Genomic DNA, 11976 nt, shown 5'->3' on the forward strand with positions numbered 1-11976 from the left:
TCCTTGGTGCTGAATACTGCCTTCTAATTCCCTTTTCAGAGTAAAAATTGATTAGAGTTTGATTTTTGAACTCAGTTCCATTGTCTGATCTTACAGCTTTTACAGGAACACCTTTTTCCAACTCAACCAACTTGATATGATCAATTACTGTCAGGGGAGTTTCATCCTTAGAAGCCAGGAAGTAAACCCATGTAAATTTTGAGAAGTCATCCACTATAACCAAGGCATATCTTCCTCCATCAATGGATGCAACATTCACAGGGCCAAACAAATCCATATGCAACAAATGAAGTGGATCTGTAATGGTATTGATGGTTTTGCCTTTGTGAGATGCTCTCTTCGCTTTTCCTTTCTGACAAGCTTCACAAAGATCATCAGATGAGAATTCCAGGGAAGGCAAACCTCTCACCAGATCTCTCTTGACTAGAGAGTTCATTGTTTTGAAGTTGAGGTGTGAGAGCTTCTTATGCCATAACCAACTATCTTCAGCTGACGCTTTGGCGTAGAAACAGTGAACTTCGTTTCCTGGTCCTGAAGACAAATCAGCTACGAATATATTGCCTTTCCTTATGCCACATAGTGAAGGACGCTTATCCTTGATATGTTTAATGATACATATCTCTTTTTCAAAATGAACATAATAACCTTTGTCACAGAATTGACTGACACTCAGGAGATTATGTTGAAGTCCTTCAACTATTGCAATATCTTCTATGATGATCCTTCCAATTTTGTACTTGCCATATCCCACAGTACGACCTTTGCTATTATCAGCAAAACTGACTGTAGGGCCAGCTCCTTCTCTTATGTCCTCCAGCAGGGATTTATTGCCAGTCATGTGCATTGACGCTCCACTGTCAAGCACCCAGGTAACACGAACAACTCCACTGGCACCCTGCAAAAGACAACTTGATTAGACAGTCTTTGGGACCCACACTTGATTGGGTCCGGCAGTCTTAAAGAACTGATTTCTATTAGGTAATACAACAGAGCCTCTTGGACTGATACTTGGTTCAGACTTGACTGAACTTACTTCCTTAACAACAGCCTTATAAACCTTAGTTTTAGGCTTTGGAACATAAGTCTCCTTCCTAACCTGAGTAGGACTAGCAGTCTTTGATCTAGCATGCTTGTTGTTTGTGTGTTGTCTAGGTGATGTGTTTTCATTTTTAGCATGCAAATTTTTAAAATAAGCAGACATCAAATTGAAAGCACAAGTCATACAATTATCAACACTACAAAATTTATGACATGCATCAAAAGCAGGAACAACAGGAGTATCAGTCACAATAATAGGAACATCAACAGATTCTACTCTACTATCGTTAACAGTTTTAAAATTCTCAGTAGAATGACATCTATTGTTTCTGTTCTTACTATTCACAAAGTTATTAGGCTTGTTGAACTTAGTTCTTTCAGAGTTGACACCTAAACCAGCTTTAGGCAACCTAACATTGCCTTTCACTTTAATTGGTTTCAGGTTTGTCAGAATCTCATCTCTCATCTCATTACTCTCTTTCATTTTAAGGTCTTCCTGTTTTAGTTCATATCTAATGACAACAGGAGTCTCTAAAAGAGGTTCAGCTTCTGAGATTTTAAACAAAGGTTTAAGGGAATCTTTCAAAACAAAAGGAATCCCTCTCTCTTCAGCACTCTTCTTAAAAGGAGTAATGTTACTAGCCTTACCTACAGATTTGTTATAGTCAAAGCCTATTCCAACAGTTCTCTTGATCTCTTGTTTATCATTAAGTTCTTTGACTATCAAGGAGGCATCCTTAAAGGCTTTACATTTCACTTTCTCTTCGTCTAGCTGAAGTCTTAAAGCAATCTCACCTTTCTCTAGAACTTTGACTTTAGCACTTTGTAATCCTAAGTCCATAGTCAATTGTTCTATTTTAGGTTTTAATACTTTCATCTCATTCATTTTATAAGCATGAATTTCTAAGACTAAAGTATCAATTTTAAGATTAGCAGCTTTCATCCTTTTAATAGCATCATCTCTTTCAAGTCCTAATTGCATAAACAGTTTAGGGCATGTAGGATCTACCTGAAAGCTTCCAGCAGGAGGAGGTGAAGATGATCCAGTAGTAGCCATGAAAGCAACATTCCCTAGCTGCTCCTCTTCATCACTATCTGTATCATCCCAGCTTTTGCCTTCTGCCAGATAAGATTTGCTTTTGAAACTTTGACTTCCAGAAGTACCATGATGCTTTCTAACCAGTGCATCATACTTCTGCTTCAGCTCATCATACGAATCTTTTCTTTTTCCTTGAACCTTGGGCTGTTTGCATTCAGTTGCAAAGTGTCCAGGTTCACCACAATTGAAGCATTTGAACTTGCTTCTGTCCACCATCCCAGTCTTGTATCCTCCTTTGCTTGTAGAAGATGAATAGCCTCCCTTCTGAAACTTACTAACAGTAGGTTTGTATTTATAGGAAGGGTTCTTCCGGAATCTCATGTTTCCAAACTTCTTGGCAAACAGTGATAGAGATTGATCTTCTAACAGTTCAAGCTCTTCCATCGTATAGAACTCTTCGTCACCACTGGTAGAAGCAGTCTGACCCATCTCAGGTACAACAAATTCCTGAGTAGTCTTAGAAGGAACAACAACATCCTTCTTCTTTTCTTCCAGTACAGGTGACTCAACAACTAGAGCTCTCGAATGGTTCTGTGTTTTACCCCAGCCATATCTCTGTTTACTCTGAACTTGCTCCAGTTCATAAGTTTTCAAAACTCCGTAGAGTCTTTCCAGAGAAATCTCATTCAGATCTCTGCTTTCCCTGATGGCAGTGATTCTGTGTTCCAGATGTTCAGGAAGGGTTAAGAGAAACTTCATGTTGACCTCTTTCTTGTTGTAGAATTTTCCATTCAGATTTAAATTATTTATCAAATTATTAAGTCTGATAAATACTTCTGAAATTCCTTCACCGGGATGGGAACCAAACTGTTCATACTGAGCCATCAGTATCTCTTTCTTGTTTTCCCTAACTTCCTCTGAGCCTTCATTGATAATCTCTAATGTATCCCAGATTTGCTTGGCGTTCGTACAATTTACAACAGCATTGTACATCACTGGATTTAGAGATTCAACCAAGATTAGTTGAAGAGCATCATCTAAGTTCATCTGTTCACTCTCTTCATCTGTGTACTCAGAAAGTTCTTTCGGAATGACCTGATGAGGTATCAACACACCATCCTCTTCGTGTGCTAATATGACCTTCATCGGAGTAGTAACACCTTTGTCTAAAATCCCAATGTATTTTCTGTTCGCAGTTCGAAGGAATAGGAACATGTGCCTTTTCCATAGACCAAAGTGTTCCTGGCTGAACGGTGGGATTTTAATGCTACTGATCTTTTGTGTACTCATGTTTAAGGATTTGAAGTGAATAGTGTTTGGATGAGATTTGGATTTTTGAAAGAAAAATATTTTAAATCAAAATTAATTTTTGGAATAAAATTAATTCGAAAAAAAAATATTTGGACGTTACAGAGTGTGTATAGGATCTGATACGAAAAATGGTATCAACCGCTCTGATGCCAATTGTTAGGTCCAGATATGATTGTAGAAGGGGGGGGGGGGTTGAATACAATCAGTACCAAATCGTCGCGGAAGTTAATCTGATTGAATATGATTTGTTAATCAGATTATAATTAATTAATATAACAATGTTTGAAGTCGTTATATAATTAAAATGGTTCAGTTTTAATGTCCACTAAAGTTCGTAGAATAAATTCGACAAGGTATATTCTAGATTTAGTGATTAAAACAACCGGGTTATCAAAGCACAGAAAACTGTGGATATAACGATCAAGCAAGTTGCGAACAACTTGAAAGCTTTACAAAATGCTTTGATTACAAAGTGAATGAACACTAAAAATGAAGGATGCAATGCCATATTTATAGGCAAAGCATTTGTACTTGTAAGACAATTGAAAGACAAGACAATTGTGAGTAGCAAAGACAAAGTAGCAAGGGCAAGACAATTTCAGATTGCCTTGCAAGCACTAGACACAGCAGAAAGACAATTTTAAGGCTAGCAAGACAATTCAGAGCTCGGTCAGACAATCTCCATTCGGTCAGACAATCAAGGATTGTCTTGCAAATCTTCATTCGGTCAGACAATCTTTGATTGTCTTGGCAGAATGCATTCGGCCAGACAATTTAAGATTGTCTTGCAAGCATCCAGTCGGTCAGACAATCTAATTGTCTTGGCAGAGCATACTCGGGCAGACAATCCAGGATTGTCTTGCTGAGTACCATTCAGTCAGACAATTAAGAATTGTCTTGTAAGCTTCAGTCAGACAATCAAGGATTGTCTTGCAGGCTTGGCTTCGGTCAGACAATCTGTATTGTCTTGGCAGTTGGAAATTCGGTAAGACAATCTCAGATTGTCTTGCTGAGCTTGAATGGATGATTGAATGTAATTTGTAGATTATATTTAAATAGAAAATTATCCACTTAATTAATTTAATCATATAAATTCATAAATTAAGTTAATTCGAGAGTGAATTAATTTAACAAATAAATTACATAATTAATTTAATTATTTGAGAAGTGAGATAATAATCTATTAAATATTAAATCACCCATTCAACAGTAGAATTGCTTCCCGTCTTCTTTAAACATTAAAAACTCCGTCTTGATCAGTCGAACGAACGAACCACCAACTCTGCTTGACTTCAAATATTCAATTTGAATAACTGATACACAGATGTACTGTCTGGTTCATCTGTATCTAGTTAAATCAAATATTCTTTGTCAAATAAACTTTTAAGAAATTGATTTGTTCGTCGAGTCTTCGTCTTGTAAGTACTTCTTCATTAAATGGAATCTTCTGATAAAATAAAGTATAGAAACTTTATATCTTCTGAACTCCTGGACGTGCCACAAAAGATTATTTGTGCACTGAGGCTTGAACATATTAATGAACTTCTTTCAGTGGTGTGCAGCAGCATCCTGGAATTTATCTGACATATAATTCCCATAAATCATTTGACGTTCTTCGTACGGATTCCGTTGACTTGCTATTTACTGAGCTTTCTTATCTGAGTTGAGTTGTACCTCTTTAAATACAAATAGGCTGAACATATGCCTTTCAATCCGGATCTGATTATATCCGCTGAAGCCATCCATGAAGCTCAGCATCTCATGGCCAGCGGTGGCATCTATTAACGTGTCTATCCTTGGAAGAGGGAAACAATCCTTGGGACAAGCATCATTCAGATCAGTGAAGTCTGCACACATCCTCCACTTTCCATTGGCCTTCTTGACCATAACAGGGTTCGCCAACCATTCTGGAAATTGTATCTCTTCGATAAAACCTGCTTCCAACAACTTATCGACCTCCTGTTTAATGGCTTCTTGCCTTTCAGGGGCGAAGTTCCTTTTCTTCTGTTTAATAGGTTTCCTCACGGGGTTTACATTCAACTTATGTGTTATGAATGAGGGGTCGATACCTGGCATATCAGCCGCTGTCCAAGCGAAAACATCACGGTTGTTCCTCAAGAATCTCACAAACTCTTGTTTCAAATCTTCCTGGAGTAATGCTCCAACATAAGTGACCTTTTCAGGTTCTTCTGTACACAATTGGATTGCAACCAAATCTTCGGCAGGCTTGCCTCTCCTTTCCTCTTCTTCTCGGACGTCAAGGTCCTCTATGGGTAATACTTGCCCCCCGGCTCCTCCAGATCTTAATGCCCCAATATAACAGCTTCGGGCCATTTTCTGATCTCCTAATTCTTCTCCAATTCCGTTTCTAGTCGGGAATTTAATCTTCATGTGGTAAGTAGATGGGATTGCCTTAAAAGCGTGTATCCCGGTCCGTCCAAGGATGGCATTATAGGTTGACGAAGCTTTAACAACCAAGAAATTTATCATGCATGTGGCTTGTCTAGGCTCGGTACCCATAGTTACAGGTAGTTGGATCATGCCTTCAATCTTGGTTTCCACATTGTTAAAGCCATATATCGGCATGTCCGAGGGTGTTAGTTGAGCATCGGAGTATCCCATCTTTTCATAGGCGTCGTAGAACAAGATATCCACTGAGGCTCCATTATCAATGAGCACTCTCTTTACGGACGAGTTGCCAATCACTGGGGTAATTACTAAAGGGTCATCATGGGGAAATTTTACCTTTTCGAGGTCGACGTTATCGAATGCCATTGCGTAGTCAATTTTTGCCCGCTTCGGGGGTTCTCCAACTATACTCATTACTTCCCTTGCATAAGCCTTCCTCGAGTTACTGGAAGTACCAGCGGCTGTAGGCCCTCCGGAGATCACGTTAATCACAGGCCCTCGAGGCTGGGTTCTCTTATCATCATTGTCTCTTCCACGGTTGTCATTGTCCCGATAATTTTTGTCTCCATCCTTGGTGAATTTGGACAACTTGCCTCTTCGGATCAAGAATTCAATTTCATCCTTCAACTGCCGACAATCATCGGTCTTATGCCCTCTATCTTTGTGGAATCGACAATATAAATCTTTGTTACGTTTCTCCGGATCAGTCCTTATAGGCTTCGGCCATCTAACACTTTCATCCTTCTCAATTTCCAACAGGATTTGGCTCCTCGGGGCGTTAAGCCTGGCATACTCAGTAAACCTTGGCCCCAGCTTCTTTTTAGCGGGCGATTTTTCCTCATCTTCCTTCCGGGAGTACTTATTCTCAGCATTATACTCCGTGTCATTCCCACGTTTCTTGAAGTTGGTGTTCGGTCCCTGATTGTTCTGGGATTTTCTCAAGCTCTCCTCCGCCTTTATATACTTTCCGGCTCTCTCTTGTAGATCGTTCATATTGTCCGGAGCCCTCTTGGCTAGAGATCGGCGAAAATTGTCATCGGTGGTGCCTTGTTGGAGTGCAATCATGGCTACCTTCTGATCAAGGTCTGGGACCTTCAAGGCTTCTTTAGTAAAACGATTCATATATTCCCTGAGTGATTCGTTCTTTCCTTGATGCAAATTCATTAGGGAGGCAGAGCTCTTGGCATGTGTTTTGCTTCCAACAAATTGCCCTATGAAAGCCCTGCTCAAGTCAGCAAAACAAGAGATAGAATTAGGGGGTAGGCGACTATACCAATGTTGGGCCATCCCACTCAAGGTTTGGGGAAAAGCGCGGCACTTGATTGCTTCGGTGACGGGTTGGAGCAAAAGAGCGTTCATGAAGGTCCGAACATGATTAGCGGGATCACCCGTACCATCATAAGCTTTAATGGTTGGGAGCTTGAATTTTCGGGAAATCCTTGCACCCATGATTTCTTGCGTAAAAGGGGGAACCGGGTTATCAGGATCGCCTGCTGGTAACAAGTGAATTTGATTCATCACGGTTTGGCGAGGGGCTTCATCCCTAGATTCTGGGGGTTGCATCCTTGCCTGGTCTCTCTTTAACCGTGCGATTTCCTCTTCATGGGCCCGGATCCTTTCCTCATAAGTTATTGGCCCCCGGGGCTCATTAGCTTCTTGCCTATGGCGGCGTCGACGGTGCCGAGTATGATCGGTTTCTCTCCTCCTTCGAGGGGGGGTATCACGCTCTTGCTCCGACTCCGAGGAGTCGTAATCAGTTACGTGCACATAGTCATCACCCGTGCCTCCACGAGTGGTTGTCGTGACGGTTGAGTAATGCGTGCCGGCGTCGGTGACGGTTGCAATTACTCGAGTCAGAGGGGGCAGCGAGCCAAAAGTCAGGGGAGTAGTAGTTTGAGCAATGGTTGTACCAAGCGGGAGGGTGGTAGTTACAGGGGTTGATTCAGTTGAGACCCCGGTGGTGGTTCGACTGCGTGGAACGTGGATTTCAGAACGTGGTCCGGTTGGGTTCGTCATGGTTGTTGTTGTCTTCCCACAGACGGCGCCAAATGTTATAGAACTAAAAACGGGGGTGAGCGATTCGTGCTTTGGACTGGTCTCGATGCGAGATGCCTACGTATCTTCTGCGTGGAGAAGAATCAAGTCCAAAACGTAGTTCTAGTTATGAGGGGTAGAGCCCTTTATATAGGCGCTTCGGAGTCAGAAGTGGGATGGAAGTATGATTCCGTATATCAGACTTCTTATCGAAGTATGCCTCGAAGCAAGAGATAAGATAGAACTCTTATACTCTTGTTGTTGACGTTTATCCGAACTTCTGAATATTTATCTGCTAGAATCAGATGTATTGTAGAATTTAGACTTGTAACTGGACCTCTAACTGGGCCTCTATTAATTAATTACGAAATTAATATCTCAGGCCCTATTTAACTGGGCTTTGGGCTTTTAATATCCAATAATAGTCAAGTATTATTTCCGACCCATATCAATAGTATTTTTAATTTTTTATAAATTTTTATATATATCTTGGTTAAGAAAGATTTATAAAGATTAATTGGATTTTAAAAATCTAATCGGCTGGTCAAATTGTTGCGTCGCACACCATAATTTTGTTATAGTTTCTGGTTAAACTAACCCTCAAACCCGTGCATGACATGAGTACAGTTTCTAGTTTTCGTGTTGCTTCGCACATCGTAATTTAATTATAATTTTTAGTTTTAGCCCTAAAACCTGTGCAAGGCATGGGTACAGTTTCTAGTTTTTGAATTTATATTGATAAAATTTAAAAAATTTGAATGCGACCAGTTTAGTATCACAAAATTTAAAATGATTGTTGATATATATTTTATGAACATCTAGTTAATTTGTTGTCTTGACTATCGTTTTAATTTTAAAATATTATCGTGTTCTAGTCATAACTCATAACTTGCATGTTTTTTTACATCAATTTGAAGAACTCGTTGAATTGAACAATTTTATTCAGAGATAACTTCTATGACTCGTTATTTTTAGAATGTCAATTGTTTCATGGCCTTAATTCTTTTGTATTGACATGTGTTAATTGTTATCCGGAAGCGTGAGAGTATCGCCAATATATTTAATATTTTTAAGGTGCATAGCCACCAATCTCACATGTCTAAATTCTGCTAATTTTTCTCAACTGCCAGGCAACACTGTTCAGCAGCTTGTTTGTTATATGAGGGGACTGGACTAAATATACCAAAAAAACGAAGTCGTTTGGTTCACGGAATGATATAGGTTGGAATGAGAAATTGAGTTTAGGTGGTTTGAGTTTAAAGCATCATATCTCATGTGTTTGGGTGGAATCAATATATTTAAATTAAAAAAAATTATAATTATTAATTTATAATAATTAAAAAAAATTAAAAATTATTAGTATTGTATATTTTGCATCATTGATTATTGTTGTATTAAAAATTAATATTCAATTTTTGAAATAAAGACAAAAAATCAAAAATAAAGTTGATTCTCGTACCCACCTCCTCTTTTGTATATCAAAATCCCATACTCTGGAGCTGAGGCTATGAGGTATGGATTTCAAGTTTTATTTTTTGCAACAAAAAATAAGCATACTTTTGGAATCATCAAAACCCATGTCTGATTCCAGATATTCGTGAACCAAACGGCCCCTAATTGTTCTCTAATTGTTTTCCCTGTCAGGGATATGTTTCTTCTGGTGTCCTCTGAATGAGCTCACAAACTTTGTTACAAATTTAATGAATTCAAACTCTGAATACTAATATCAAGATCAAATTCACACAAGTGTCATATGCACAAGCATGTTACATGTACATACACTTAATGATTTCACAGTCCAGAACATTGTTTAAATCAAAATTACGTTTCACAAGAATGAAAATATATTCCTAGGCTCTGGCCGAGAAATTTCTTCAGATTTTGGCAGGAGAATTATCCGTAACCACAACCTGCAACTGCTCTTTGGTAATTTCTTCAACCTTTTCGACATCCCATTTCTGAGGTTCTTCCATGATCCCTCTCTTCCTGTACTTGAAATAGAGGGCAAGTTGCAAGATCCCCAAAGGACAACCGACAAAGTTAGGTGACTGCATCAAATCGAAATCTGTGTTAGAAAATTAATTTCTATATAGTTTTAACATCAAAAAAATGGATTCAAGTTCTCATAGTACAAACCCCGAGAATCAAGTCATGGCTCAGTAGTCCATAGGCCAGCCAAAGCACACTTGTTATAAACGAAAACAAAGAGAGGTAGAATGGCATGAATTCCACGCTCTTGGTTTTTAGGACTTGCTTCTGCAATTGTAGAGGAATCAATCTGTTACTGACAATATATAATCTTGATGCAAGTAGTTTGAATGATAAGACGACTCACCACAGCCACTAGTGGAGAGCAGTACATGGCAACAGAAGCTACCAACCCGATACTGCCAATAAGTATCTTGCGGTGATGGTGATCATGGAAGACAACAGCTGATATTATTGCACAGGTGACGAATATAAGGGTAACGGTTGTCGTTAATATTGCTACCTTTTTCTGCATTGTCATCACATATCAATGTTAGCTAAATTCAGGACTAAAGCCATTTAGTTATTATCATATATTTTGTGCATCTGTGTAAAGTACTTAAATTGACAATTAAGAAGATGCTAAACATGCTCAAGCAATAGCATGAAAAAGAGCAAAGAACTATAAAGCTTGCCTTTCCAGTAGCAGTGGCAAACCAGAAATATATAAGAATGAAGGATAGCTCAAGCAGAACCCCGAGGCCATTGATAGTTACAATAGTAAAGTTTTCCCAACCAGAGCTTACGACTGGCAAACCGTACCAGGTATAGAAATAGCAGTTTGTTAATGCAAGTATGTAAGGAACACATGAAAACTCTTCGGTACTTTTCTTCCTTATGACCCTGGCAAATGTCAATCTGTAAACAGAGAAATATTACATGAGTAACCAAGAATTTAGCTACTTTAATGCTGCAACTTCAGCATTTTGCTGATCCTGATTAATTAAAAATTTAGTGTACCGAACATTACATAGGAGCAGTATACAGTAACATCGATGATGCATTACCTGCAATACGAAGGATGTATTAGTATACTAATGTTTAGACTTTAGGCTTGTATACGATAAGAATTTTGAGAATTGGATATAAACAAAATAAAAAAGTACCCAGTATCCCGACTGTTAAACGCAACCTATCTCCCATCTTTGGAGTAACAAGAGGAATTGATCACAGCTAATCAAACTTAAATGAAATTTGTGTTGTAGTGTGAAGTGTCTTGTCAAGGAAGGGCTATATATATATATGCATGGGGTGGATAAGAAGTGAATAATGCATGCACAACTGAAAAAGAGAGCACAGTCAGCATGTTGTGGAGAGAAACAATGGGGAAAATAAAGTAACACCTCTGGAGGAAAATGAGTAGGAATTAGTTGAGGCATCTGCATGAAATTATTTAATCTGTATTTTTGTTCAAAGTCGTAAATTTGGGTAGCTTTTGACAATAAGATGACAGATTAGATAGGAACGATTACTGGAATGGGATTATTTTGTTGTCCTTGTTCTCCCTACGAGTGGAAGATGTCACAGAGACTCCACTACGTATCTGATGCAAGCGTTAAGGTTTCCTGGCTTCTTACAATATGCACCAACAGTATTAATTTTATTGTCGACTATCAGACAGTACGAATTCAATTTGTGAATATATCCTTCTCATCTTCATGGATTTTTAAGCATCTAAGAAGGAAAGCAACAACACATTTCAGTGGTTCTTAAGACAACTAAGGTAAGAAGCATTCAGCTCATGGAATCAAACATCTTACGATGAAATATCTGTTTTTCGTTAACCCAAAGTTAGGGGAAAGGTTTTATTCTAGGACCTATTCAGTAATATGTCGGATGCAAAGGTTGTAACATACTAACATGTCATTGTGCTGATACAGTGTAACTCCACTCACATGAAGAGAAAAATGCAGAGCAACTATTTTACCAATCAAACAAATTTTCCATGAATGTATTTAAAATTTTTACCCCAATTAATGTCATTTTCTCCTTGTGTCTGTCAGCATGATAGACAATTATACTGCGGCTGCATCAAGTATTTTGTCCTTTGAGTCGATTGTATGGCTAATATTTGCAGGCGTAAAGAAGGGAAAAATACCAGGTCTCACAATGTACGT

At 38.6% G+C, this 11976-nt stretch overlaps 1 protein-coding gene across 2 annotated transcripts; it reads right to left on the reverse strand.

Moving 5' to 3' along the window:
* Positions 1 to 9443: 9443 nt before the first annotated feature.
* LOC108213388 (bidirectional sugar transporter SWEET3b) lies at positions 9444 to 11122 on the reverse strand. Of its 2 annotated transcripts, none has more exons than XM_017385179.2 (6): positions 10966 to 11122; positions 10830 to 10866; positions 10495 to 10717; positions 10167 to 10328; positions 9968 to 10087; positions 9444 to 9879 (listed from the first exon to the last, which is right to left on the reverse strand). In XM_017385179.2, exons 1-6 carry the CDS (start codon positions 11000 to 11002, stop codon positions 9706 to 9708), a joined length of 753 nt encoding a protein of 250 aa, XP_017240668.1. In that variant the 5' UTR covers positions 11003 to 11122; the 3' UTR covers positions 9444 to 9705. The 2 variants fall into 2 exon arrangements, with proteins under 2 accessions (XP_017240668.1, XP_017240669.1); XM_017385180.2 differs by having other exon boundaries at positions 9506 to 9879; positions 10820 to 10866; positions 10966 to 11108.
* Positions 11123 to 11976: the final 854 nt, after the last annotated feature.

The sequence above is a fragment of the Daucus carota genome, chromosome 3, assembly GCF_001625215.2.
Source record: "Daucus carota subsp. sativus chromosome 3, DH1 v3.0, whole genome shotgun sequence".
NCBI classification, from domain to species: Eukaryota; Viridiplantae; Streptophyta; class Magnoliopsida; order Apiales; family Apiaceae; genus Daucus; species Daucus carota.

Excerpts from the sequence above, each read along its gene's own strand:
- LOC108213388 (XM_017385179.2), bottom strand. The coding sequence starts at position 11,002 with ATGGGAGATAGGTTGCGTTTAACAGTCGGGATACTGG. Across the intron at positions 10,718-10,829 it reads TTACTGTATACTGCTCCTAT|ATTGACATTTGCCAGGGTCA; the intron begins GTAATGTTCGGT and ends CTCTGTTTACAG. Across the intron at positions 10,088-10,166 it reads GCTCTCCACTAGTGGCTGTG|AAGCAAGTCCTAAAAACCAA; the intron begins GTGAGTCGTCTT and ends CTACAATTGCAG.